At 38.4% G+C, this 27446-nt stretch overlaps 1 protein-coding gene across 3 annotated transcripts in view; it reads left to right on the top strand.

Moving 5' to 3' along the window:
• Window positions 1–27446, top strand: part of METTL25 (methyltransferase like 25) — a 91976-nt gene that overhangs the window by 2723 nt on the left and 61807 nt on the right. For all 3 annotated transcript variants that reach the window (XR_004991145.1, XM_036456520.2, XM_045588303.1), the window contains exons 2-4: window positions 19387–19551; window positions 20066–20172; window positions 23558–24157. Coding sequence is in view for 2 of the 3 variants with exons in the window: in XM_036456520.2 (XP_036312413.1) it covers window positions 19387–19551; window positions 20066–20172; window positions 23558–24157 (872 nt within the window). In the remaining variant the exon portion in view is untranslated. The remainder of the gene's footprint in view (window positions 1–19386; window positions 19552–20065; window positions 20173–23557; window positions 24158–27446) is intronic.

Here is a 27446-nt window from a genome sequence, read left to right on the forward strand (position 1 = left end):
AAACTACGGCCCGCGGGCCACATGCGGCCCGCAGAGGAGTCTGATCCGGCCCGCCAGGTTTTTTGGGCAGTGAGCGCAGCCGAGGTGTTACAGTAGGAATTAGTAGTTCATATAGTCCGGCCCTCCAGCTCTCTGAGGGACTGTGATCTGGCCCCCACTTTAAAAAGTTTGAGGACCCCTGTTAGACTTTTGTGGGCTGACAGGGTTCAAATGCCTGTGCTACCTCTTACCAGCTGTCTGACCTTGGAGACGTTCATTCATTCATTCAGCAATGTCTCCTGTGGGCCAGCGCTATCTAGGAGCTGGGGAAATAGCAGTCAAGAAAACCAACAAAAATCCTCACCTTCATCTTGCCTGCCTTCTGGAGGGAAGAGTTAGACCCCTCCCTCCCCCTCCCCCAAAAAGTGCCACAGAGAAAGATTAAGTAGAGAGTAGGTGAGGCTGAGTGCAGGAGGAAAGTATGTTTGCAATTTTAAATAGATGGTTTCAGCAAGACCTCATGGAGATGACACTGGAAGAAAATCTAAATAAGGGGGGAAATGAGCCATGAAGCTACCTGGAGGGAAAGCAGGCGAGATAATGAGAACAGGGAGCATTGAGAGGCCCTGGGTGTGTGTGGGGGGGGGAGGGGGAGGAGGGAGAGGAGGGGACGGGACAGGGAGGAGCGGGGAGCCTGCATGGTGTGTTTCAGGAGCAGCCAGGAGACTGGAGCAGCTTTCCTTCGGGGACTCACAAGGAGTACGGTTTTCTGCGGGTTTTGTATGAGGAGTTACAAATAAACACAATTCCCGAGCTGCAGCGCGCTAATGCTCGGTGTTTGGAAGCCACTCACAGATGTTTGGCACAATCATTTGGTGTTTTATGAGAAGCCGTTTCTGAAATCCTCCATGTCGCCATTTCCGTCCATTTCTCTTGCCAGGTGATCTTTGGGCCCAGTCAGTCCTGAAAGTTTCTTCTCCTCAGTTCAACTGAAAAGACCGAGCAAAAAAAACAAAAACACACACACAAACTTGATTCTCCAAAATAAAAAAGAGATGCTTAAAATAGCTATATTTTGCCGAAACCGGCTTGGCTTAATGGATAGAGCAGTGGCCTGCGGACTGAAAGGTCCTGGGTTCGATTCCGGTCAAGGACATGTATCTTGGTTGCAGGCACATCCCCAGTGGGGGGTGTGCAGGAGGCAGCTGGTTGATGTTTCTCTCTCATCAATGTTTCTGACTCTGTCCCTCTCTCTTCCTCTCTGTGGAAAAATCAATAAAATTAAAAAAAAATTAAATAATAAAGTAAATAAATAAAATAAAATAGCTATATTTCAGAGACATAAATTATGGGTGTTATAGATTGAATTGTGTCCTTTCAAAATGTCTATGTTGAAGCTCTAATCACCACTGTGACTGTATTTGGACATGGGGCCTTGAAGGAGGTAATTAATGTTTAATGAGGCCATGTGGGTGAATCCAATAGGACTGGGGTTGGCAAACGGGGGCTCGGGAGCCACATGCGGCTCTTTGGTACCTTGAGTGTGGCTCTTCCACAAAATACCACGGCCTGGGCAAGTCTATTTTGAAGAAGTGGCATTAGAAGAAGTTTAAGTTTAAAAAATTTGGCTCTCAGAAGAAATTTCAATCTTTGTACTGTTGATATTTGGCTCTGTTGACTAAAGAGTTTGCCGACCACTGCAATGGGAAGAGGACGAGACACTAGGAGGGCATACACTGGTGAAACTGTGTGAGGATACAGGGAGGAGGCAGCCATCTGAAAGCCAAGAAGAGAGGCTTCACCAGAAATCTACTCTGGCAGCATTTTGATCTTGGACTTTCAGGTTCCAGAACTGTGAGAAAGAACACGTGTTTGTTGTTTAAGCCACCTCGTCTGTGACAGCCTGAGCGATATAGTTCAGTAGGCTTTGCAGACGCTGCCTGGATTCAAGTCCTGGATCCCAAACTTACTAGCTTTGTTAGCTTGGGCTTTAACTCTCTGTGCCTCCGTTCCTCATCTGTAAAACGGGGGTCATTACAGTGCCCACGTGGTGGAGTGCTATGGAAGGTAAATGAGTTAATACGTAGAAAGAGTTGGGAATATGCCTAACGAATAGCAGCACTCAGTCCATTCATGTGTTTGACTAATGCTTATTTTGTACCATCTACCTGCCAGGTCCTGTCCTAGGCCCTACGGTGACGGTGTGAACACACAGAGTTCCTGTCGTCATGGAGCTGATGTTCACTGGCTGTGAGGGTAGACACACAGTCAGCTCTGTGCATACTCTCCGGCAGCAGTAAATATAGTGATGAGAAGCGTGACGGGCCGGGACCGGTTTGGCTCAGTGGATAGAGCGTCGGCCTGCGGACCGAAAGGTCCCGGGTTTGATCGATTCAGGTCAAGGGCATGTACCTTGGTTGTGGGCATATCCCCAGTAGGGGGTGTGCAAGAGGCAGCTGATCGATGACTCTCTCTCATCGATGTTTCTAACTCTCTATCTCTCTCCCTTCCTCTCTGTACAAAATCAATAAAATAGATTTAAAAAGAAAAGCGTGACGGGCGTGGGGAAGTGAAAGACGATGGTGTGGTGGAGAGAAATGCTATTTTAGGAACAGTGGCCGTGATCAGGAAGTCTTACCTATGGAGACAAAATTTTAACAGAGACTTGAAGAAGGTGAGGAAGCCAGGTAGGTAGCTGTCTGTGGAAGGGTGTTCGGGCCTGGTGAAGAGCAGGTGCCCACGCGGGGCCTGCTGGGTGTGCTGGAACACAGCGGAGCTGGCAGGTTAGCCCGGCAAGCGATGAGGTTTGAGAGGTGAGCTGGGGCCGCTTCGTGCAGGACTTGTAGGCCGTACGGAGGGCTTGGCTTTTACTCCGAGTAGCGTGGAAAGCTCTTTAAGGAGCTTTGTGATACGTGATTTATGTTTCAGAGGGATGATTTTGACTTCTGTGTGGAGAAATGGCTGTTGCAGGTAAGACAGGCAGCAAGAAGACAAGATAGATGGAGGCTATCAAAATAGCCCACAGAGACTTCGGGCAATGGCAGCTCAAAGAGGTCAGGCAATTTCTCTGCTAGATAACAATGATACACTCTGGCCAGGTTCCTCTTGGTGAGCATCTGTGCAATTAACTTACTGTATTTTACCTGAACAGCACTAAGTGTATGCCCACGATAGATTATGCCTTTGTGGAGCTTTCGCTTACATTGTGTTTCTTTTGTTTAATAGATTAAATTTCTTTTTGTCCAGTCTTGGTAGTGTTTGTTGGTTGTGGTGATGGTAGTGACTGGTGTATTGAAATGGCGCTCACCTGTAATTGGGGACACATGGAGCCAGGAAGCACGTTGGAAATAAAAAGGGAGAATAGAGAAAGCATTAGTGACGTCTATTTTGCTCTGTTGTATTTAACCTTTATTCATTCACTTTCCTCATGTCATTTATTCTGAACTCTATTTATTCCTTTTTTAGTTTTTCCTGGGCTGCTAATGAAATTATAAGTAAAGATGAGCAGAAAATGCAAACAAATCTGCTGAAACCCGTAATAATTTGTCATCATACTTTGTTTATTTGATTTATAGAAAGTCTGGTCATATTTTCCAGATGAGTCCTTTAAGAATTTAATTTATATTCTAGTTCTCAATGATAATTCCCCCATTTCTGCTCTCCATCCCTCTCCATAATTTTCAATCATTAAAAAGTTTGGTAAAACAAAATTCATGGACAGTACTCTCATCTAAGGCATCCCCCCCCCCCCCCCCCCCCCCCCCCCCCCGCATTCTACTTAATGATACTTTTGTTTAGCCAATCAGAATAAATTTGAATATCTTCTATTTGTTTAGATATCCATTTGTGTTGTTGTTTGTTTAAGTTATGTCATATCATTAACATTTCACTGGAAGCTTGCAGTTATAGTAATCTAGCTTTGTGATTTATCATAATGTAGATTTCTTCCCTGATTTATAAAGAAAGAAGAAAGGAAAAAAACTTACCTACATGGCTTCATGACTACTGGTGTTTATATTTCTTTTATTTTTCCCATTCGTCACCTCAGTGGCTCCTCTGTAAAGATATTAACATCCTTCCTGTTACTCAGGCTTATTTCTTCCTCTATTTCTCTTGGATCTGCTGTTGCTTATGTCCACAACAAATAGCTTGGCCCCCGCTTTTTTTAATTTTGCAACAGAATTTTACCAATGACCCAGAACTCTTACTCTTGCCTCCAGACCCTATTTTTCAATTGCTTTTTCATTCAAACGGATCTCCAGTTATCTTTCAGAATCACAGTTCTGATCTTGCCATTCCTCTGCTCAAAAACCATCATCTAGGTCTCCATTTTGTACAAATTAATATGTAGCACTTTTTTAATATTTATTTATTTATTTATTTATTTATATATTATTGATTTTGTACAGAGAGGAAGAGAGAGGGATAGAGAGTTAGAAACATCGATGAGAGAGAGTCACCGATCAGCTGCCTCTTGCACACCCCCTACTGGGGATATGCCTGCAACCAAGGTACATGCCCTTGACCGGAATCGAACCCGGGACCTTTCAGTCCCCAAGCCGACGCTCTATCCATTGAGCCAAACCGGTGTCGGATCCATTTTGTACAAATTAAAGTGCTTTACCTTCTGCCCTCACTATCACCTCTACCTGGAACCTCCCGCTATTAATGAAAGCGAATAGGAGGCAACATAGAAAGGACTTGGGTCTTGTTATCATCTACAGATTTGAATCCTTGTTCTGATGCTTTAGTGCTATGTAATCCTGTGTGAATTAGTTTAGCTTTTGAGCCTCGGTTTTTTTAATTTTTAAAAATAGGAATCCATTCTGGCCTGAATAGGTTATATAAAAGTATCATAAATGAGGTAGATGTTAAAACCTACTCATGTAAGTGAGTCAGCATAATAAATATTGGTCACCTTCTTTATATTCTGCTCCCTGCAGATAGAGCCAAAAGAAGCCCAGAGTCAGAGACCCGCTTCCTTCCATCTCTAGCTCTGACTAGCTGTATATCTTGCACAGAACATTTAGCTGTGGGCCTCAACTTTCTCATTTAAGAAGTAATTGCCTGGGTGTTCATCAATAGATGAGGTGGAAAAATAGCCAACCCCAGTCTCACGTGGCTTATAAACATGTCTTGCATGGCCAATAAGTTTACATTTTTAAAATATTTTAGGAAGCATTTCAAAATTCATACACACAAATCCAGATTTACAGCTTCTCTGGGGAAAAAATAAATAAAAATTTGACTACTTTGTGGTATAGCTCCCTTTGCTGGGCGTATTCTCTTCCCCTCCCTAACTTCACAAACTGGAGTAATCTTCCTGGCCCCAAAAGACTATGGCTCCTGGTTTGTGGGCATCAGTCAGTTTCCTTATTCCCCTTGAAAATGTATTCAGGAGTTTGCCTCACATTTTCAAAGCAGAATAAGAATGAAAATAGTTATGGATCATTTGACGAAAAGATATCTAGGGTTGCTTCCAGTGCTCAAACCCTATGGAAACATAATGATTTAAAGTTTTCAATCTCTATTCCCTAATAATCCCTAATGTTAAAGCCATAATCATGTTGAGGGTCTGGATCAACTGGTATCTTGGGATGAAAAGCCTATGGCAAGTTGTTATTGGGTCAGCCAAGTTGATAAAGGATAAACTTCTTACCTGATAAACTTTCATCCGGGAGGTGGCTGAATAATTTGATGTCAGTTCTCAATTTTTAAAATGTGTCTTCAACTAGAGTTGAAGAGAGGGAATAAGAGGGAGTAATATAGCATTATCGGTGCTTTTTTATCCATTCTCTTTCTACCCATATCCCTTATACTTCAGCTGCCTTGTTTCCTGATATGCCATGCATTTTTTCCCCTCTGTAATTGGGTATATGCTGAACTCTCCCACCCCATCTTTTTAATACACATTCATTTATTTCTCATCTTCTTTCAAAACCCAAGTCAAATTATACTAAATTAATTACTACCAAACTTGTCATCTACATATTCTTTTATTTCTACCTTTATTCGAGCACTTAGCACATTTTGTTATAAATGGTTTGTTAGCTTTGACTCTCCTAATCTGATTTCTGGTTCCTAGTATATAATAAGTGCCACAGAGTGGGCACTCATGAAATGTTTGTTGAATTTAATATGGCTAAGTAGAGAGTATATAGGCCTTCCAGGAAAGTAGAACAGTGTAAGCAAAAGAGTAAAGAGTTTTGGGGATAGTAAGGAACGCAGAGCAAATAATAAAAGCATAATATGCTACAATAATTAGACCAGAAGACCTTCTGGACGAAGCTGGTCTGTGAGGGAAGCCCGGGTCCCGGGTCCCAGCAGCCGGAGGGAAGGAAGGCCTGCTCTTGTACAAATTTCTCGTGCATTGGGCCTCTAGTACAAATAAGGCTAGGAAAAAATATTATAGTCAATTTCTGGAGACAGTGTGGTAAATAGTTTGGAATCATCCTTCCTTGGGGACATGGGTTAAGATCCTTTTGTGCTAGTCTAGAGGTGAACACTGTTTCTGGGGCAAGATGGAAATGGAAAGGAAGTGATGGTGAATTGCCCCAGGGAAAGGAGGATGGGAGGAGATAGAAAAGGTTAAAGGGGGAATAAATAGTAATAGAAGTGATGCTATTATAATAACCTGGTTATTATTTAACAGGAAAGGAGGAAAGGGGAAACCGAATAATAAAGGCATGCCATTTTATACAGATTTGCCAAAAATCTGCATTTAACACTCTCCATTCAAGTCTGTTCCCACTGATTGATGGGGGAAGGGACTGGACAAATGCCATTTAGACACATGCTCAGGAAGGTCTGAGTGATGTGGGAAGGTACCCACTTGTCTGCCAGTCATATCTGGGAACAAATAAGTGGCCACAATGGATATTGCCACTGCAAACATGTAAAATCTAAATATACTAGAGGCCTGGTGCATGGATTCATGCACCAGTGGGGTCCCTCGACCTGGTCTGTGCACATCCCCCGAGGGGTCCCGGATTGTGAGAGGGTGCAGGTGAGGCCAAGGGACCCCACTGATGCATGATTGGGGCCGGGAGGAGCCATGGGAGTGGTCCTAAGCATGTCTGGCCTGTCTAGCCCAGTCTTGATTGGCTGGACCCCAACAGCAAGCTAACCTACAAGTCAGAGCGTCTACCCCCCCAGTGGTCAGTACACATCATAGTTACCAGTCTAATGGTCATTTAGGCTTTTATATATCTAGATAAACTTCTAGACAAAGAAGCCTCCCTCCCTTCTTCTCTAGCTCTTGGCTTTAGGGCACCAGGCTCCTGTGACTCCTGTGTCAGGGACACGCTTCCCTAATCCTACATAGCACTCGGGACCTTACATGGACGAATGGGCTTTAATGAGCTTGGGTACTAAGCCACATCTGGCTACAACGTAAAATGAAAACTCTGGACACTGGCCTTCCTTCTGGCTCTGCTGGAACCCCAACTGCACCTTTCCCAGACTGGCTTGAGGGGCAGGGGACTTTGGAACCTGAGAAATGTAACTTCACACAAATAAAACCTTTTTCCACATGCAAATCTTAGCAAACTCATTTTCTGAAGTTATTGTAAGAACCTCACTCCCAGGAGCAACAGAGGAATTCAATCCTCCGGTAATAGAAGGAGACTTAATTTGGGGTGGTGAACACACAGTACAATATAAAGTTGATGTATTATAGAATTGTACACCTGAAACCTATATCATTTTAATAACCAATGTCACCCAATCAATTCAATTAAAAATAAGTAAATAAAAGAAAGTGATAGTTTGAAAAGATATTGTACAAAGAAAATTGGAAGTCTTGGTGAATGATATTTATATAGAGTTCATAAAAATGGAGGAATCAGAGATAATTCCAATATTTTCACTCTGGGGAGGTCTTAAAGAATAATAATGAATAATACTATTAGCAAAATTAGGAAAATTAGTAGAGGAGCTGTTTGGGGAAATAATGCATTCTGTTTTAGATATATTGAATTTGAGATAACCCAAATAGCCCATCTATGCTCACAAATGGACATGAAACTTTACATACAGCTATAGGTGATTCATAGGCCTCTAGCTTTTACATCTTAGGACAAGAGGTTGAAAGCATTATTGGTCACAGAGCTCTTTAAATTTATCTTGATTTAGTCCAACACATCTGCTCATTCTGCATTTTCTTCTTATAACTTTTTGTTCTTTATTATGGTATATTTACATATTTCTAAACATTTATTTAACTCATTTTAATCAAGTGCTAAAATAGGTTCTCTGTGAGGGGAATCAGCACCAATTGTCAACTACTGAAGCTTAATTCTCCCCTCTTATTTGATTACTTAAATAAAACGTCAAAACTTAAAGTTTAGGCTACATTTTATGTTCTCTATACAGCAGCCATCAAAGAATAAAATTGATTTGGTTGTTATAAATTATGTACATTACTAATATTAAGCAAGTAAAGAATAAGGTCTGCTGGAGATACAATAGGAACTAGATAGAGAAAAATATATATTTAACCCAAATTCCTTTTGCATATTTCTTGGCAAATGTTATAACTGAATTTATAAGACAGTAGACTAGACATGTATGTATTTTGTATTAATGTTGAAATATAAATAATGGAGTTTAGAATAAGAATAACAGAAGAAATTAAACTCAATAAAATGTTAATAAAATGCACAGAAAAGTACAATTTTAAGGGTAAGTTGTGACAATTTCACTCTCTCAAAATCCCTCTTTAGTAATTTAATTACAATTACAGTTTACCTGGGACAAAAAGTCTTTTATGTATCTTGCCTCAATAATAAAAATCTGAAAAAATCTCTTTTATTCTTGAAAGCCTGGAAGTGTAGGCCCGTGTCAATGCATAGAGAAGAAATACTGATCTTTTCAGTAAGAGGTCAATGGCAGAGTTAGTTCCTAAAACACTGGCATTTGTTGAGGCACCGAGGGGAGCAGAGCCTACAGTGGGGTTGGCAGTTGAAGTAGGGAAGGAAATGTCTGTGGTGGGAACAAGAGAAGAATAAGAAATTGATTTCATAGCACTTAATGCACTAAAATCCATTCATTTTTAAAAAATAGCCTTTACAATTATAACATCAATTTTTTGAAGTTTTGCAATCTGGAATTTGTTTATTGGTTAACAATCACATTGATTTATTAAATTTAAATTAACTTTTTGGATAATGTTTATCTCATTTATTAAATACTTCTAATTTTAAAATGAGTTTTGAAGTTGTTCAATTTCTAGAAATCTATTACTAGGTTTTGGTTATTTTCTGAAAATAGAAACTTTTGATCATCCTATATCCTATATAATAAAAGCCTTATATGCTAAGTGTCAGGTCGCCTGTTCATCTGTTCATCCAATCAAAGCATAATATGCTAAGGCTGCTCAACCGCTCGCCTGACGTGCACTGACCACCAGGGGGCAGATGCTCTGACCAGTAGTAGGTTAGCTTGCTGGTGCGATCGGGCCCCTTGGGACTAAGTGAGACAAGCTGGGCATGCCGTGGAGCCCTCCCGTGGCCCCTCCCCAGCTGGCCAACCTCCTGCATTCCTCCCCAGCCCTAATCGTGCACCAGTGGGATCGCTCGGCCTGGCCTGTGCCCTCTCGCAATCTGGGGCCTCTTGGGAGATATCAGGGAGCTGGTTTCTGCCCAATCCCGCAGGCCAGCCCGAGGGACCCCACTGGTGCACAAATTCATGCACCGGGCCTCTAGTTTTAGAGATAAATCAAGTCTTAGAGCAAATAAATAGTTCATGGCCACACAGAGATAAACAGTCTGAGAATCAGAATTCAGACCTAAATCTTTTTTTAAAAAAACAACTTTGTTTCTTGTTTTTATTTTTGTATTGATTTCAGAGAGAGGGAGAGAAATATCAATAATGAGAGAGAAACATTGATTGGCTGCCTCCTGCAAGGTTCCCTATTTGGGATTTAGCCAGCAACCCAGATATATTCTCTGACTGGGAATTGAACTGTGACCTCCTGGTTCATAGTTTGACATTCAACCACTGAGCCACACTGGCCAGACTCAAAACTAGTTTTTGCTCATTTCTTTGTTCATTCATTGAGAACTTAACTAAGTGCCAGGTATTATTCTAGGTTCTAGAAATATGGCAGTAAATAAAAATCTGTGTTCTCTTGGATTTTACTTGTAATGTTAGATGGTGTAAGGGCAATAAAAATTAATAAAGAATCAGAGAGTAGTTTCCTCAAAAAACTGAAAGTGGAACTCCCATTTGACCCAGTAATCCCACTTCTAGGAATATATCCCAAGAAACTAGAAACACCAATCAGAAAGGATATATGCACCCCTATGTTTATTGCTATCTGAAAATAGATAGCCAGAATTTGGAAACAATCTAGGTGCCTGTCAGCAGATGATTGGATCAAAAAACTATGGTACATCTACACAATGGAATACTATGCTACCATAAAAAAGAAGGAATTCTCATCATTTGCAGCAATCTGGATGGAATTGGAGAACATCATGCTGAGTGAAATAAGCCAATCAATGAAAGAGAAACACCACATGACCTCACTCATTTATGGATAATAAAGAACATTATAAACTGATGAACCAAAAGATAGATATAGAGACAGTAAAGTAACAAGCAGACTGTCAAATTACAGCGGGGAGGGGAGGGAGATTTGGGGGAGATAATAGATCAACTGAAGGACTTGTTTACATGCATATAAGTACAACCAATGGACATAAAACTCTGGGGAGGGAGAGTATGCATGGGAGGGAGGGGGGCAAAAAAAAATCAATAAAATATATTTAAATAAATAAAAGTTAAAAAAAAAAAAAAAGAATCAGAGAGTAATAAGAGTTGAGTGGGGTGCAGTTTTAAAAATAGGATTGTCAGAGAAGTTTTCACTGAAATGGTAACTTTTGAGCAAAGACCTAAAGAAAGTGAGAAAGTCAGCCGTAAAAATATCTGGTAGGAGATGTTCTCAGACAGAGTTAAAAACAAGTGTAAAGACCTGAGTAAGCACAGCACATGTGGCATTTCAATACAGTTACAGCTGGGTACTGCTGATTCCCCTTGGAATTTGGATCCACACTTTGAACACTTGTTGTCAAAATACTTTGTAAACGATAAGACACAATGTCCCATAGATGAATCACAAATTGTAACAAAATTAGCTTCATTCAGGTTCAGTTATTATGTTGTACACTAGAGGCTTGGTGCATGAAATTTGTGCACAAGGGAGGGGGGGAGTTGTCCCTCAGCCTGGCCTGCACCTTCTCCAATCCGGGACCCCTCGGGGGATGTCCAGCTGCTGGTGTAGGCCCAATCCGACCGCAGCCACAGGCACCGGGACCGAGGGCAGCTTCGCTACGGCCAGCCAGGTGCCAGGACCCTGGACCGCTTCGCCCGGCCTGCTTTGTCCGGAAGGACATCCGAAGGTCGTCCAGAAGATGTCTGGTCTAATTAGCATATTACCCTTTTATTAGTATAGATAGTGAACACCTCTGAATTGTTCCTTTTTTTAAGTTGATTTTTAGAGAGGGAGAGACAGAGACATCAAATTGTTCCACTTATTTATACATTCATTAGTTGGTTCTTGTATGTGCCCTGACTGGGGACCAAACCTTGGTATATCAGGATGATGCTCTAACCAACTGAGCTACCCGACCAGGGCTCAGTTGTTTATTTAATCAAGTTTATTTTTTATTTACCAAATCAATTTATAAATAGCTGGGAGTTTAGTATGGTTTTATATTTTCCTTCAAATTAAACTACAGAAAGGATCTGTTAGAGTTAAAATACTGTGGTTAGATTTTTTCCTATTTTTATATTTTATTTTTGTGAGTAACAGTTAAATGTGAATAATGCTTTTGAAATGCTTACACGTGCTTTATACATCCAATCTCATGTTAATATTGGCACAATAAGAACATGCATGTCAATTCTTTGTTAGTAATATCTTATTCTTTCTAAGAGGTTTTCATGTGGAAATAACGTATTTTTTCATTTTGCATGCAACCATAAATTACACTCAAGTAGCATTGGCAAAGTTTCTTAACACATAATTGGATGATATAAATTGATTTATTTTAAAAAGCAACAGTATATATTCTGTTTTCTTTCTTACATAATTGATAGAATTATAGGTATATTAAGGCACTCATAAAATTTAATACATCCCATCTATATTTTCATAGTTTAACAAGTCAGACTTTAACTTTGCATTGAAGTCTCCTAAGCAAGTATAAAGGATTGAAGCCTCAAGTCAACAGAAGCCAAAGCCTTAAACTACGTTATTAAATTTGCATTGAATATAAGTAAGTTTCCATTCTAGAAAACATGTCTAATTCAATTCAGCCAACATTTATTGAGCATTGTTCTATCATAGTTGTATCGGTAAGGAGAAATGTCACCTATGGAGCTAATGCTATGGCACTGGTGAGAGTTAATGGAGTTTGAAGCACAGCATGAGTGTGTGTGTGTGGGGGGGGAGGACATTGAAAGGACATTTTACGTTAGGATTGATGGGAGGCTGGTATGTCCATTGAAGGCACAGATGCTTTATGGTAATGTAAAGATTTTTAGCTTCAGCACTGGGTGAGGGATGACACTGGGAACTAGATAGGAAACAGGAGAAAGGAAAGGTTCAGCAAACATGGGAACCTCTGCTCGGTTTTGAACTTTTTGAATTGCAGGTATCTCTGTAGGGCATTTATGTAGAAACTAGAGGCCTGGTGCACAAAATTTGTGCACTTGGAGGGCGATGACTCCCTCAGCCTAGCGCCCTCTTGCAGTCCAGGAGCTCTCAGGGGATGCCCATTTGATGGTGTAGACCTGCTCCCCCTTAGCACTGCCATGGAGGCAGGAGAGGCTCCTACCACCACTGCTGCACTCGTCAGTGTTGAGTGTCTGCCCCCTGGTGGTCAGTGTGCGTCACAGCGACCGGTAGTTCTGCCTTTTGGTATATTTGCATATTAGGCTTCTATTATATGGGATGAATTCAGAACATTTTTTAAAAATATATATTTTATTGATTTTTCACAGAGAGGAAGAGAGAGGGAGAGTTAGAAACATCGATCAGCTGCCTCTTGCACACCCCCTACTGGGGACGTGCCCGCAACCAAGGTACATGCCCTTGACCGGAATCGAACCTGGGACCTTTCAGTCCGCAAGCTGATGCTCTATCCACTGAGCCAAACCGGTTTTGGCAAATTCAGAACATTTTTATGTCCTTGTGAAGATTGTTAAGAGGGTACTACTGATTTATTCTTGAAATTCTGGGCATAGGACTGTTTTATTCTGTGTTACAATAGCAATAGTAACCTTTGCCCTAATCCCTTGTAACACAGTTAAAGCCCAGAATTAATACACGGTTGCATTTTATATTTCATTACATTCTAAATTTTCTAAATCACTCTTTTCTTCACCTTGCAATTATTCACCTTAGGGCTGAAGTGAGGTTCCATGCTGCTCTCGCAGGCTCGGCAGTGCCAGTGGAGTCCTCCTCACGGCCTCAGTAATCACTGGCACCACAGAATCTGAGAATTCGTTCTGCTCAGGTACCTGGTGATGCTACAGTGGTAAATGTACTGAGGAATTGTTTTCATCCATCCATCCATCCGTTTATTTCCTGTTAACTGAGTACTGCTACATACAGGTGTGTTTCTTTTCAACTGGACGTGAGCAGTACCATTGTCTTGTTTCCACAACAAAACCTTATCATAAAAACTTTTATTTCCTTTTTCAGAGACTTAACAGTTGTTTTAAATGTAGAAATTACTTTTTTAATTTCTTGAAACCTTATGACCGCTTCTGGTAAAGAGGGAGGTGTTGAGGGGAGTAAAGAAAGTGAAAGAATTAAGAAGATAAACAACGTATGAACTAGCTTAAGATATTACATGTGTTGATCTATTCCAGAGGCAATTCTTACTAGACCTGATTCTGACATTCCAATCTGTCTAGCACTTTCCTTAACTGCTCTTTTGCCTGGCTTCGTTTGTTGTCCCGTGGACTTACTGCCATGGCATGCTAATTGAATGTGGGAATTAGAAGCAAGGTCGAACACTGCCCTGGTTCACACCTTGCCACTTCGTGTATCTGTGAACCTGGGTAACCTGCAGCCTCTCCAGGTCTCAATTTCTTCCTCTATAAATGGGGGTAATAGCACTATGTAGCTAACTTGTCAGACTATTCCATTTAATGTAGGCTGTTTAACATGGTGCCCAGCATATAGTATATGTGTAATAAGTGTTAGCAATAAAGCAATAATAGTGATGAGTTTTTGTTTATCCTAATAATACTCTGACTTCCTTGAAGAGCTAGGTAATATTCAAGTAAAAGGACACACATTTAATTTTGACATTTTTTATTTATTAAATATAAATAATGTACATTATTTTATTGTTTCTATTTTATTTTTAATTTTGAAACATTATTATTCATTTCTTTACCTTAACTTTTTTTAAAATATATTTTCATGATTTCAAAGAGTAAGGGAGCGGGAGAGATGGATAAATCAACGATAAGAGAGAATCATTGATCAGTTAGCTCTTGCACGCCCCCCATTGGGGATCAAGCCCGCAACCCGGGCATATGCCCTTGACCAGAATGGAATCCAGGACCCTTCATTCTGCAGGCTGATGCTCTATCCCCTGAGCTAAACTGGCTAAGGCTTTACCTTAACATTTTTATAATCAATGTGTATATATTATTTCTCTGTCTTATACATTGATCTCTGCTCTTAAAAAAAAAAACAATACTTAGAGATTTCCTGATCTCATATGGTAGACAAAACCTTCTCCTCTGCCTGTTTGCTCCCCTTGCTTCCTCATGCCCTATTAACCTATCTTATAAGAAACCTCTGTGGAATAGTGATTTAGGGTGCATGAAAGCTAACTAAATATGGAACTGGAGAGCTAAGTGAAATAAGCCAGTCAGTGAAAGATAAATACCACATGATCTCATTTATGGAATATAAAGACCATTATAAACTGTCTAACAAAAATAGATAGAGGCAAAGAAGCATTGAACAGACTGTCAAACTACAGGGGGACGGTAGGGGAGGGTTAGGCGGGTAAGAGATCAATCGAAGGACTTGTATGCATGCATACAAGCACAGCCAACAGCTGCAAGACACGGGGAGGGTGTAGGGGAGATCGGTGGGGGGGAAAAATGTACACCTATTTGTAGTACTTTAATAAATTAAAAAACAACAACACCTAAGTAAATAAAGACAATGCATGTAATAAAGCAAAACACGTATGTCCAGTAGAGGGAGATATTGGCAAAATAATCAAGACACATAATAATGCAGATGCATTGGGCACCAAATTTAAAAAGAAAGCTTTCCCTGTGTAAAAACATCTAATTAAGAATTATATAAATTCAGTAGCTCTGTGGATTTTGTTTTGCTAGCTGTCAAACCCAAACTCATAAATCACCTGAAGAAGCACTATGAGGAGTATGTACACTGTTACCATTCCATATAGTTTTGCTCACATATTGTTTCAGAGATGGAAATAATGACAAGAATATTGACACACATTTCTTTCTCTCTCTCAGTAGAAGTTATAGACTGATTACTTGAAAACAAAGAAAGTGTAGAATCTATATATATTTTCCTAATTCAAAAAGATTTTTTTCTGCTAAAATTCGGTGAAGTGCTGTTTGTATACCAGGCTATGTGAGATGTAAATGTAATAGGTCACGTTCACCCTCGTAGCTATAAAATGAAAATTTTGTAGGACAAAATAGCTTGTACTACTGGGATAACAGAAGTTGTATTGAAGTATCATGTTTTTAAAACTATATCTATCTATATATACAGAGTAAAGTTTGTTGTTGTTACCCTGAAAAAAAAAAAAAAAAGATATTTCCATTGAGTTCTAGATTTATCTTAATAAACTGGTGTCTTAGTGATCTAAACTGATGGACTGAATAAAAACACTATTCTTTTTATAAAAGTAAACATTATTGAAAAGATAATATCTTTGTAATTTAGATCTCCAAAATTCTGAAATTACTGGGAGGCCTATAATTAAAAGCAAATTAACAACATTTAATTAAGCTTGAATTGGAATGTTTTCAAGTATTTTGAATAGGATAGTTAAGTTGATTTGAACTTTTACTCTTCCAACAGAAACATCGCATTTCTTTCTGTTGGCAACATTGTCCAATAACTGACGACTATAATAGTCCCTCTGCACTTTGAGATTTAATACTCTTATTCTATCACACTCTAAGAAATTGCTGCCCTGGAACTTGGGGATGTTGAGACAGCCCTTAAACCTGAGAGTCTCACTTAATAGTTGACTGAGTTTTCCCCTCTGTATCACGCCTAAATATTTTGATGTGGATTTTTATTACCTTTGGCTGCATTAGTAAATTCAGTTTGTAAAATGTCCAAAAAACTTTATATATCATATACAAAATATATGTTACATAAATCACTATAGTAATTAATCATTTTTTTCTTTATTGATTAAGGTATTCATATGTGTCCTTATCACCCCATAGCCTCCCCCCTACCCCACCCACTCATGCCCTCACCCTCCTCTTGTCTGTATCTATTGGTTAGGCTTATATGCATGCATACAAGTCCTTTGGTTGATTTCTCCCCCTTACCTCCACCCTCCCCTACCTTCCCTCTGAGAGTTGATGGTCTGATTGATGCTTCTTTGTCTCTGGATCTGTTTTTGTTCATTATATTCCATAAACGAGTGAGATCATGTGATATAGATCTTTCTCTGACTGGCTTATTTAACTTAGCATAATGCTCTCCAATTCCACCCATGTGGTTGCAAATGATAAGAATTCCTTCTTTTTTACTACAGCATAGTATTCCATCATGTAGATGTACCACTGCTTTTTAATACACTCATCTGCGGATGGGCACTTAGGCTATTTCCAAATCTTAGCTATAGTAAATTGTGCCACTATGAACATAGGGTTGCATATATCCTTTCTGATTGGTATTTCTAGTTTCTTGGGATATATTCCTAGAAGTGGGATAACTGGGTCAAATGGGAGTTCCATTTTTAGTTTTTTGAGGAAACGCCATACTGTTCTCCACAGTGGCTGCACCAGACTGCATGCACTATAGTAATTTTACAGTTTAAATTTCCACTTAGTTGATTCAGAAATGGAAGTTATATACCTCTGCCAATTTTATTCTTATAAATTAAATTGGTAAATGTTACCACCAACAACTTAATAGATAATAGCTTTTAAAAAAGATACTATCTTACCCTGTTTGGCATGGCTCAGTGGTTGAGCATTGACCTATGAACCAGGAGGTCACAGTTTGATTCCAGGTTAGGGCACAAGCCTGGGTTGTGGGCTTGATCCCCAATTGGGGGTGTGCAGGAGGCAGCTGATCAATGATTCTCTTTCATCATTGATGTTTATATCTCTCTTTCCCTCTCCCTTCCTCTCTGAAATCAATCAAAATATATTTTTAAAAACTTTAAAAATACAAGTAACAAAAAAATAAAGAAACTATCTTAAGCATACAGTTTTTGTTTATAATTCTGTAAACCTTCATCGATTTTCTTGCTCTTAATTTGTGCTAAGGAGCATCATTCTTTGTGTATAAGTGGATTTGTATAATTTTATAAGGAACTATGAAGGATGAGCTATCATAAAATAGACTTCATAGTATGTAATATGGTTTTTCCGGTAGGACCAAAGTTATTCCCTGGATTGCACATGCTTTTATAACCAGAAGTTTTTACAAACTTCATTTAACCACTGGATGTGTGTGGGTTTTTTTTTTTTTTTTTGAGTTATTAAAAATAATTTTCAGTAAATGGACTTCATTGAACTTCTTCATTCAAAGAGTTTCTTCGAACTCCTATAGGCACATTTGAATGCCTTTTTTAACCATTTGTTAACAAATTAACATGTATTAAAAATGACCATGGGAAAGTGGGATTGAGTAAATACAAAGTAAATCAATCAGTGTTTATGTATATTCATCAGAATTGTTAATATTATGCTGCAGTAATAAGTCTAGAATCTCAGTAACTAAAAACAACCAAATTTACTTTTCTCATTCTGCATGTCCATGGTGGTTTGACAGCATTGAATGTCTTTGTTGTAGTTACTTGGGAACTCAGGCCAAAGCAGGTTCCACCTTGACACATCCTGCAGCTATTACAGTTCTGGGGAAAGGATGTGCAGTGAATCTTCTAATACTCTTAAAACTTCTGTCTATAAATGACAAAGTTCCGCTGGGCAAGGTGTGTTCTACAAGCTGCCTGATCCTCCCACAGAACGGGCCACTGGATGTTGCAGACAGAACAGCAGTTCACCAGACTCTTCTGAATGAGTGAGCATTTGGAAACTGTCGATAGCCTCAGAGTGTCTGGTTTCAACTGAGCATGGAAAGAAAACGAAATGTTTTCACCTGATCATCATCTCATTAGTTTTAGAACTCATATTGGGTTCACTGCACTGACTACATACCCCCCTCCCCCCCACACACACACAATTCTACATGATTTAAATTATGTAAGAACCGTTTTACAGAAATATTTGTACCACAGGGGATATTGGCATTGTTCCACATGCAGTGTGGACAGGGAATGACAGTGTTGTGAGGACTAACCTGCTTTAAATTCACATTTGTAGGTCAGCTGGGGCCATTCATAAATTTCATGACTACATTATAGTTGAGCAAGATTTAAACTTCTCCTTTCCTTTCCTTTCCTTCCCTCCTTCCTTCCTTCCTTCCTTCCTTCCTTCCTTCCTTCCTTCCTTCCTTCCTTCCTTCCTTCCTTCCTTCCTTCCTTCCTTCCTTTCTCTTTTCTTTTTTGTCTCATGGAACATAAACAAGGCCAAATTTTAATTTGGCATTTAAATATATTACCATATTTTTCGGACCATAAGACACACTTTTTTCCCCCCAGAAGTGGGGGGAAAAAGTCCCTGCGTCTTATGGTCCAAATATAGCCTACACATATACTTTAAAAAAACGTTTTTTTACTTGCCCGGCTCTGTGTGGTCTCTGTGTGCTTGCCCGGCTCTAAAATGGTTCTAAATGCTGCTGTTTACTTTACAGGGTTGATTACATGTGTTTATGACTGTGATGTTGGGTTTTAATGCACATAAAATATTTTAGGACACTATTTGTTTCAGAATCTTTTTTTCTTCATTTCCCTTCTCTAAAAACTGGTGCGCCTTATGGTCCGGAGCGTCTTATGGTCCGAAAAATACGGTAATTGTACTATGTTAGGAGGAAACTGAGTGTTACAGTAGCTTAACAGTGTAAATAACAAATATAATTGAACCATTAAAATTATCGCAAAATTCACACTAAAATGAAAGTATTGTAATTTGTTGTAAAGATCCACTGTTGTTGTTTTTTTCATTTATTTTTTAAATCTCACACAATTAGCTTTTATTTAATTATTGCTAACATTTTCTGGCTTTTTTTTTTTTCAGGTATTTCTGGTTTTTCTAAAATATTTTGTGAAACTTCCCAGAAGCTAGTTAGTGTGGAAGCCTTTGCTCTGGCTGCAAAATATTATTCTATACAAAACTTGGGAATATGTACTCCTTTTGAGCAATTGCTTGTAGCCCTTCGAGGAATTAAAGAAGAGAAAACTGGTAGGTGTGTTTTGTGTGTGTGTGTGTGTGTGTCTGTGTGTGTGTATACATGTGAGTATGTATGGTTTTAGGCACTTAGAAGCAGTATATTGTTCATATATGTATGTTTTTCCAAAATGGTCTTAATTTAGTGTTCAACCTTACTAGTATATCATGAACCCAAATAGACTTATGCAAGTGGGTCTTCTCATGCAACATTTTAAACAAAACTTCATTCTGGTTCACATTTTTTTCTATATGTTAGTTCAATTATTACTCTTTTTCTTTATAGTTAATCATTTTATGTGTCAGGGAACATTTTAATAATGTTCTGTGGGTCTTATTGATTTTGTTAATTCAAATTTGAATCATAGGAGCTAAACCTATAGAGATGTATTATATACTAATAGACATCACAATAGAATCTATATTATTTTCATAGTTACTTACAGAACACATGAATGTCAAGTTATGGTCCTTATTAACTTTTGTTTCTTTAATAGCAGTGTTTTAATTTTGTTGTATTTCTACTCAGCTGACAGTGTGAAGACAGATGAGTTTATGAATTTGAAAAAATCTCACGAAGTTCAGGCAATGTCAGAGCTGATCAGCAGTATTGCTGATTACTGTGGTATAAAGCAGGTAAGGGCATTTCCCTATATTTTCAGGTGTTAAGATTATTGCCTCTTTTTTTTTCTATCATTCAAATTCTTTTTTCTACTATTACTATCTAGCCTTTAAAATGTCATTAAATGATAGCTGACATGAGATATGTCAGAGCCTTTAAAAATGTGCTCTCATTTCCCAAATACTCCAATTATAACAAGTGTATACTAAAAATAAGATATCACCATGTATGTTTTGCCACAAATTTTACTCTTTTTAGAGTGGATAGAAGTTAAAAATGATTCCCTTTGACATGTTATAATTCCAACTTGAGGCAGCATTATGATGATGACATTTTGCAGAATTGTTCTCAGGACCTGGCCAAGCTGTGATATGGGGCACCTACCTCATTATAGTAACACAAAGAAACTATATTTTAGGACTTGGATTCTTTTACATTGTCAGAATTACAGTGCATTCCTGTTGTGAAAAATCGCTTTTGTGTAACAGATCTTTGAAAACAGATGTTAAAATAAAATCAAAGATTGCCTGGACCTATAAAAATAGTAAGTTATTTTTTCCCCCTGGCTTATAAAAATAGTAAGTTATTTTTCTTATCCCTATGAGAACATCTATGGGGGTAATGGACGATTTTCCCTCCTTCAGTTTTTATTAGGTGTTACAATCTTTTCCATGGATTCTTCCAGACTTGTGAAGAGTCTGAGGATGATTAGAAAATTATCACGGTGTGGGCACGACCACATGTGACAATGTAACTCTGTAGGGTAGAGGCAAGAGCTAAGCAATAGTTTTTAATCTTTCTCAAGTGTATCATATCTAAGCAATACCTTTCAGAATTAGTAACAGGCTCACCATGGCAATGATGCTCATCTAGACCACAAGGTGCAAGTACGCAGTAAAGCTTAACAAACTGTTGCCATACAAATCACATGGATGAATATTAGAAACATAAAATTGAATGGGGAAAAATAAGCAATTTACAGAAGACCACCACATTTAAAAGCTCTAAAGAAAAACAATGGTATATTCCTGAGGTAAAAAATTATAAGAAAAAAGCAATGGAATCATAATAATTTGAGAATAGTTAATTACCTCTGGTAGGGGAGGTAAGGAAATGGGTTATGGATGAAAAACCATTCACAATTAATGCAATAGAAATATTAATGTTCTAGTTTTTAGGATGGCTGATAGGTTCGTGGGTAGAGCCAGTGCTGTTGGACACCTAACCCAAATACTCTTGGGCCTTACCAGTTCATGGTGTGCCAGCCTACTTTCTACCTGGCAATATCTGCATTTCTTTCCCTGTGGATTTTCTCTGGCTGCTGAAACAAGGCGCTGCTTGCATACATGTTCTGGGAATTAATTCCTCTCTGTGGCAAGCCTTGAACCACTGACTGGTACAAGTTAATATGCAAATACATCAGCTCCCTGACATTTCCGGTGGATTCTTCTGAGGTATGCTTTCTCCACTAGCTCTCAGAATTTCCAGTGCAATTAAACCCAAGTTGCCCTAAAAGTAACTTGATTAATAATGCACCTTTTATTGGGCTGCCTTCCTTTCTCTTTTTCTCTTCTCTACGTCTCTACCCTTCTTACACCTCCCAAATAAATCACTTATACTTAAAAATCTCTGGTGTAGAATCTGCTCTGTTGTAACACAAAAACTAAGATAAAGGGTATTTATTGTGCTTCATAACTTTACATTTGGACAGTATTTATTCTTTTATTTATGTAAAATATTTCATAATAATAAATAAATTTAATAAAACAGATTTATTTTATTTCTAAATAGCAGAGAAAAATTTTGAAATACCTTAAAATATCATGTTAGACCTGCTTTAAGGGATTTTTTTCAAAACAAAGGAAATTGTTTTTTAGTGAATGAAAGCTCCTAAAGACTTTTACAAGGTCTGTATCTTAAATCATTTAATAGCAATATTTGATTCTCACAGTAGTTTATTTTAAAATGTTTTACATATGTACTACTTTACTTTTAAAATGCAGATTTCATGATGGTCGATGGAAATCCAGGATCAGAAACACTTGCCTTTACTAGTGACCCCAGAGAGCTCTCATTAACTGTGATGGAGATTTGGGGAGAGGCAGGTTTTACAGAAAATATCAAGCACTTAGTTTGGAACACGTTAAGTTTGAAAAGCTTATTAGACACTCAAGAAAGAAATGTTAGGCAACTCGATGGATATATGATTATGAAGTTCACCAGAGAATTCCATATTGGTGTAATAAATTTATTGAAAATTTGAAAGGCTTTAGCTTAGAATGGTAATTAGATCTTCAAGTTAGTCAACAAAATATAACTCCTATCTGAAGTATAGTGACCACTGTGTGTAACAATGTTTTTGTGAGAAAGTGTCCTAAACAGAATTAGGAGACTTGGAAGGTCAGTCACACCAGACATTGGACTAGAGACTCTTTTGTCTTCTAACCTATGAGATGATCCAGGATGGAAAATACTATTGTGAGTAAAGGTGGAAAATTTGCAATTGAGACCAGATAGTTTGAAGGCAAATGTTTTATGGCTTATACAACTTTTAACTGCACAGAGTTTTCCATTCTATGGCTAACACAGCATATGTTACCAAAAGTCAGTTTGGACAGGGATAGAAGTCTGCTTGGGTCAATAGATGTAAATGTAGGCTGGCAAATTTTATACTAGCATTATACTATTTTGATTATGCTACTCTTATATTGATTCCAAAAGTGTGTAAATCCTCCAATCTTTTTCTTTTTCAAAAGTGTTGTGGTTATTCTAGGAACTGTGCCTTGTCATATAAATTGTAATATCTGTTTGTCAATTTCTTTTTAAAAAATCTGTTGGAATTTTATTAGGATTACATTGAATCTCTATGTCAATTTGGGAGAATTGCCATCTAAAAATTGAATCTCATGTTTTGTCAATATGGTATATCATTATTTATTAAATTTTTCCTATGCAATGTTTTATAGTTTTCAATGTATAGGGATCTTACACAACCTTTGTTACATTTATTACTAGATATTCTAGTAATATGCTAATTATTTTATAATTTGCTACTGTATTGTATATATTCTAATGGTTCATTATTAATTTCTAATGATCCTGTATTCTGACACATTGCTAAATTCACTTACTTGTTATGTTAGCTTTTTTTGGTATATTAATCAGGATTTTCTGAGACACAGTCATATTATCTATGAAGAAAGAGAGTTTCATTTCCAGTATTTATAACTTTTGCATATTTTTCTTTACATTACACTGTCTAGATCTTCTTTTAAAAAGTTAAATAAAAATGAAAAGCGTGATCGGTTTTTAATAAGAATCAAAATTAAAATAAAAAACAAGAGATTGTATAAAGTATACAACCATTTGTTTACTTTAATTCATTCTGTTTTTCTTTAGGTAATTGACCTGGGTTCTGGAAAAGGCTACCTAAGTGCCTATTTGTCCCTGAAGTATGGCTTAAAAGTTTATGGAATTGATTCCTCAAATACCAATACTCATGGAGCTCAGGAGAGAAACAGGAAGCTGAAGAAACATTGGAAAGTCTATCATACCCAGTCAAACTTAGATGTCAATGAACTGCCATTCAAAATGGCAAAAGAAAAGAAAACGCAAGATCAAGTTAAAAATAAAACAGATATTCAGGGAGTATGTAACAACAGTCCTGCAAATCAAGGAATGATGTCTACATCAGATTTTTTGCCAGACTTTTCGAGTTCTGTTATTTCTAACATTAGAAAACAAATGGAAAACCTACATGTTCATTCACATCGAGAAGAAAATTTATGCCTTGAAAATGCCTTTTCTCTTATAGACCGTTTGCCTATTAATGCCATTGAACTTACTTCTTCCTCCAAAATACACAAGAGAAAAATGTCAGAAGCAAATAAAGAGAGAAGAAAAACAACATCCAAGTCAAATGAATCAAATATATACTCACCTTTAACATCTTTTATTACTGCTGATTCAGAACTACATGATATTATTAAAGATCTGGAGGTAATTTCACATTTGAATTCCTTAATTTGATTTATGAAACTGCTCTAGGGCATACAATTAAATTTTAATAGTAGCTTACTTAACCTACATATCTTATTTGGTTACATTAATCTAAAGAGCTAAAATTATGTGCAGACTTTTATGATTCTCACAGCTATCAAAATCTGATAGTACAAAATATGACAATTACAGTTTTCCAAAATAGAGTGTCTTCCACTCATTTCAAGCCTCCTAAATCAAACAGAAGTACTAGCACAAAAGTTAATAAGCTAAGTTCTCATTATATAATATAGGGATTATTAAAATTCCAATTCAAGAAAACCTGTGCATTTTAATTTATATTTGAAGAGATATCTACAGCAATATTAGCTATAAACTAGAAGCCCAGTGCATGAAATTGTGTGGCCCCACCACACACACATGCCTCACTGCACTCACAGACTTGCCGTGCTTGCAGCCCTGCCCACTTGCATGCACCTCGCTGTGTACACAGCCTCCTGGTGACTGGTCTTTGGTCATTACAATGTTACAACCACTGGGTTTTTATTCTATAGATATAAAACCCTAATATGCAAATAGACCAAACAGCGGTACCACTGAACAACCAGTTGGTATGACATGCCCTGACCACCAGGGGTCACATGTGGAACATGGCAGGTGTTGGCAGCAGGCGGCAGAGCATGGTACATGGCGGGCATTGGCTGCAGCAGGATGGTGGAGCGGGTGCGTGAGGGTACCAGACCAGATTAGTCGCTATCATTGGTGCGAGCCTCTGGTGATTACCAAAAATTCTTTGCTCCCTCCCGCATGCTGTGGTCCTGCTGGGTGCTTACAGCACCAGCCATGCTGGCATCCGCTGTCGCACTGGAGCTGCTGCTTGTACCCACTGCTGGTGCCCGGCACCGACCCTGATTGCTCAGCACTGTCAGTGGGTGCAAGATGCAGTTTCTAACCCTGATTGCCCCTCAGGGCTTCTCCACCTCCCCCTGCTCCTGAGGGGTAATTGGGGCCGGCAGCCACTGCTCACATCCACTGCTGGTGCTAGCCCCACTTGCACCCGAAGCTGGTGCTGGCATCAGTTTGCTCTGCGCCATCAGTGGGTTCGCGTGGGGCCAGTGCCATCAGCATGTGGGAGCAGCAGCAGTGGTGGGAGCGGGCTGCCAGCAGAGAGGGGACTAGGAGCTGCAGCAGGAGGGACCGGGCAGGGGCGGGGAGGATGGGCTGACCCACCCCCAGGCCCACTGCAGCCTTGTGGCCCACAGTTCCTTTCAAGATGCACAAATTCGTGCACTGGGCCCCTAGTATTTAATGTTAGCTTTTGTAACCAAATAAGCAATTTTTTGAGCAAATGTTAGCTTCTGAGTATTCTTAAAGAATTTCAACCTTTTTCTAAACTATAAGTTATCAAATGTAATTTAAAGAGAATATTTCTTAAACAAAGGCATCATTGCATGTTAAGACAATATTGTAGAGGATCTTCTAGAAATCATTTAGCCTAATTCATTGTTTAAAAAAAAAATAAAAAACACAAACAAACAATGTAGCCTTTGAAGTTGTAATCTACTCACTAAATTTTTCAGATTTTTTAAAATTAATTTCATTGGTGTGACATTGGTTAATAAGATTATGTAGGTTTCCAGTGTACAATTCTATGACATATTATCTATATATTGTGTTATATGTCCACCACCCTAGTCAAATCTTTTGTCGTCATATATTTGACATCCTTATACTTTACTAACCTCCCACCTCCCTTCCCTCTGGTAACTACCATACTGTTTTCTATGTCTGTGAGTTTTTGTTTGTTTTCTCTGTTTATTCATTTGTTGCTTTCAGTTTTACATCCCACATATGAGTAAAATCATGAGTGGCTTTTTCTGACTTATTTTGCTTAGCCTGATATTCTCAAGATCCACCCATGTCACAAATGGCAGCATTTCATCTAAGTAGAATTCCATTGTTTATATGTACCACATCTTTATTCAATCATCTATCAAAGGACACTTCAGTTGTTTTCCATGTCTTGGGCACTGTGAATAATACTGCTGTTAACGTATGTCTTATCCATTTTTTCTTTATGAATAAATGTTTTCAAGTTTTTTGGGTAGATACCCAAAAGTAGGGTCACTCGATCATATTTTTTTTTTTAATTTTTTTTAATTTTTGAGGGACCCTCTGTGCTGTTTTTCATAGTGGCTGTATCAGTGTGCCTTTTCACCGGCAGTGAATGAAGGCTCCTTTTTCTCCACAACTTCTCTGACACTTGTTACTTGTTTTATTGATAATAACAATTCTAAGAGGTGTCAGTGGTATCTCATTGTAGTTTTGATTTGCATTTGTATGCCTGCTTAGGAGATGTGTTTGTTCAAGTCCCCTGCCCATTTTTAACTGTATGGACATGTTTTCATTTCTCTTCGATAATTAGCCCAGAGTGGGATTTGTGGGTCATATTGTTAGCAAGTGTATGTTTTAACTTTATGGTAAGCTGCCAGTGTTTTCCAATGTGCTTGTACCATTATTATCCTCATTTTACAGATGAGGAAATTAAGGCACTGAAGAATTAAAAGAAAATTGGTATATTGATCAAGATTACGTGAGTACATGCAGTTGTACCGATTCAGTATGTGCATACATTAAAATTTGGCTTTGAAACAGTTCATAGGAGAATATTTACATAAAACTGATGTTATAAAATTTAGAACAAAAATTGTTACATTGAATTTTAAATTGTTATATTTGAAGCAAGGAATGAGCTAAGTAAACTTTTTTGTTAATTTGGCACCTTTTGTTTGTTTTTTATAAGTTTTAATGGGCAATTTGTGAAGAAGTGAATTTATAAAAAATATTAGTAAGGTATAAATGTGTCTCAAATCACAAGTTCTTCATAGTCATGTATGCTACATTTGATTAGTCCAATCTTTAGTTTGGTAGTTGTGAAACAGAAAAGAGAAAATTCAAATGGGTAAGTAACTAAAAACAGTAGGAAAATCAACTCAAAAGTATTTAGTTGGGAGAAATGATCAGAGTCATTTTGTCCATAAAGGGAATGATTATCTCTCTATATATAAAGAGGTAATATGCAATGGGACGCCGTAAGAGTAACTACCAGCTCAGGAAGAGGTTGCGTGCGCAGATGGGTGGGGGAGGGCTGCATGCCACCCCCAGCCCCAGCAGCCTTGGCACAGCTGGGGGTGGGGCTGGGCCCCAGAGCGGAGACACAACACACAGGGGTCCCACCCCCGCTGGGAGACAGTGCACCAACAATCCTGCCTCTGCGGGTGAGCTGCAG

Source organism: Pipistrellus kuhlii, unplaced genomic scaffold, assembly GCF_014108245.1.
Source record: "Pipistrellus kuhlii isolate mPipKuh1 unplaced genomic scaffold, mPipKuh1.p scaffold_m20_p_3, whole genome shotgun sequence".
NCBI lineage: Eukaryota > Metazoa > Chordata > Mammalia > Chiroptera > Vespertilionidae > Pipistrellus > Pipistrellus kuhlii.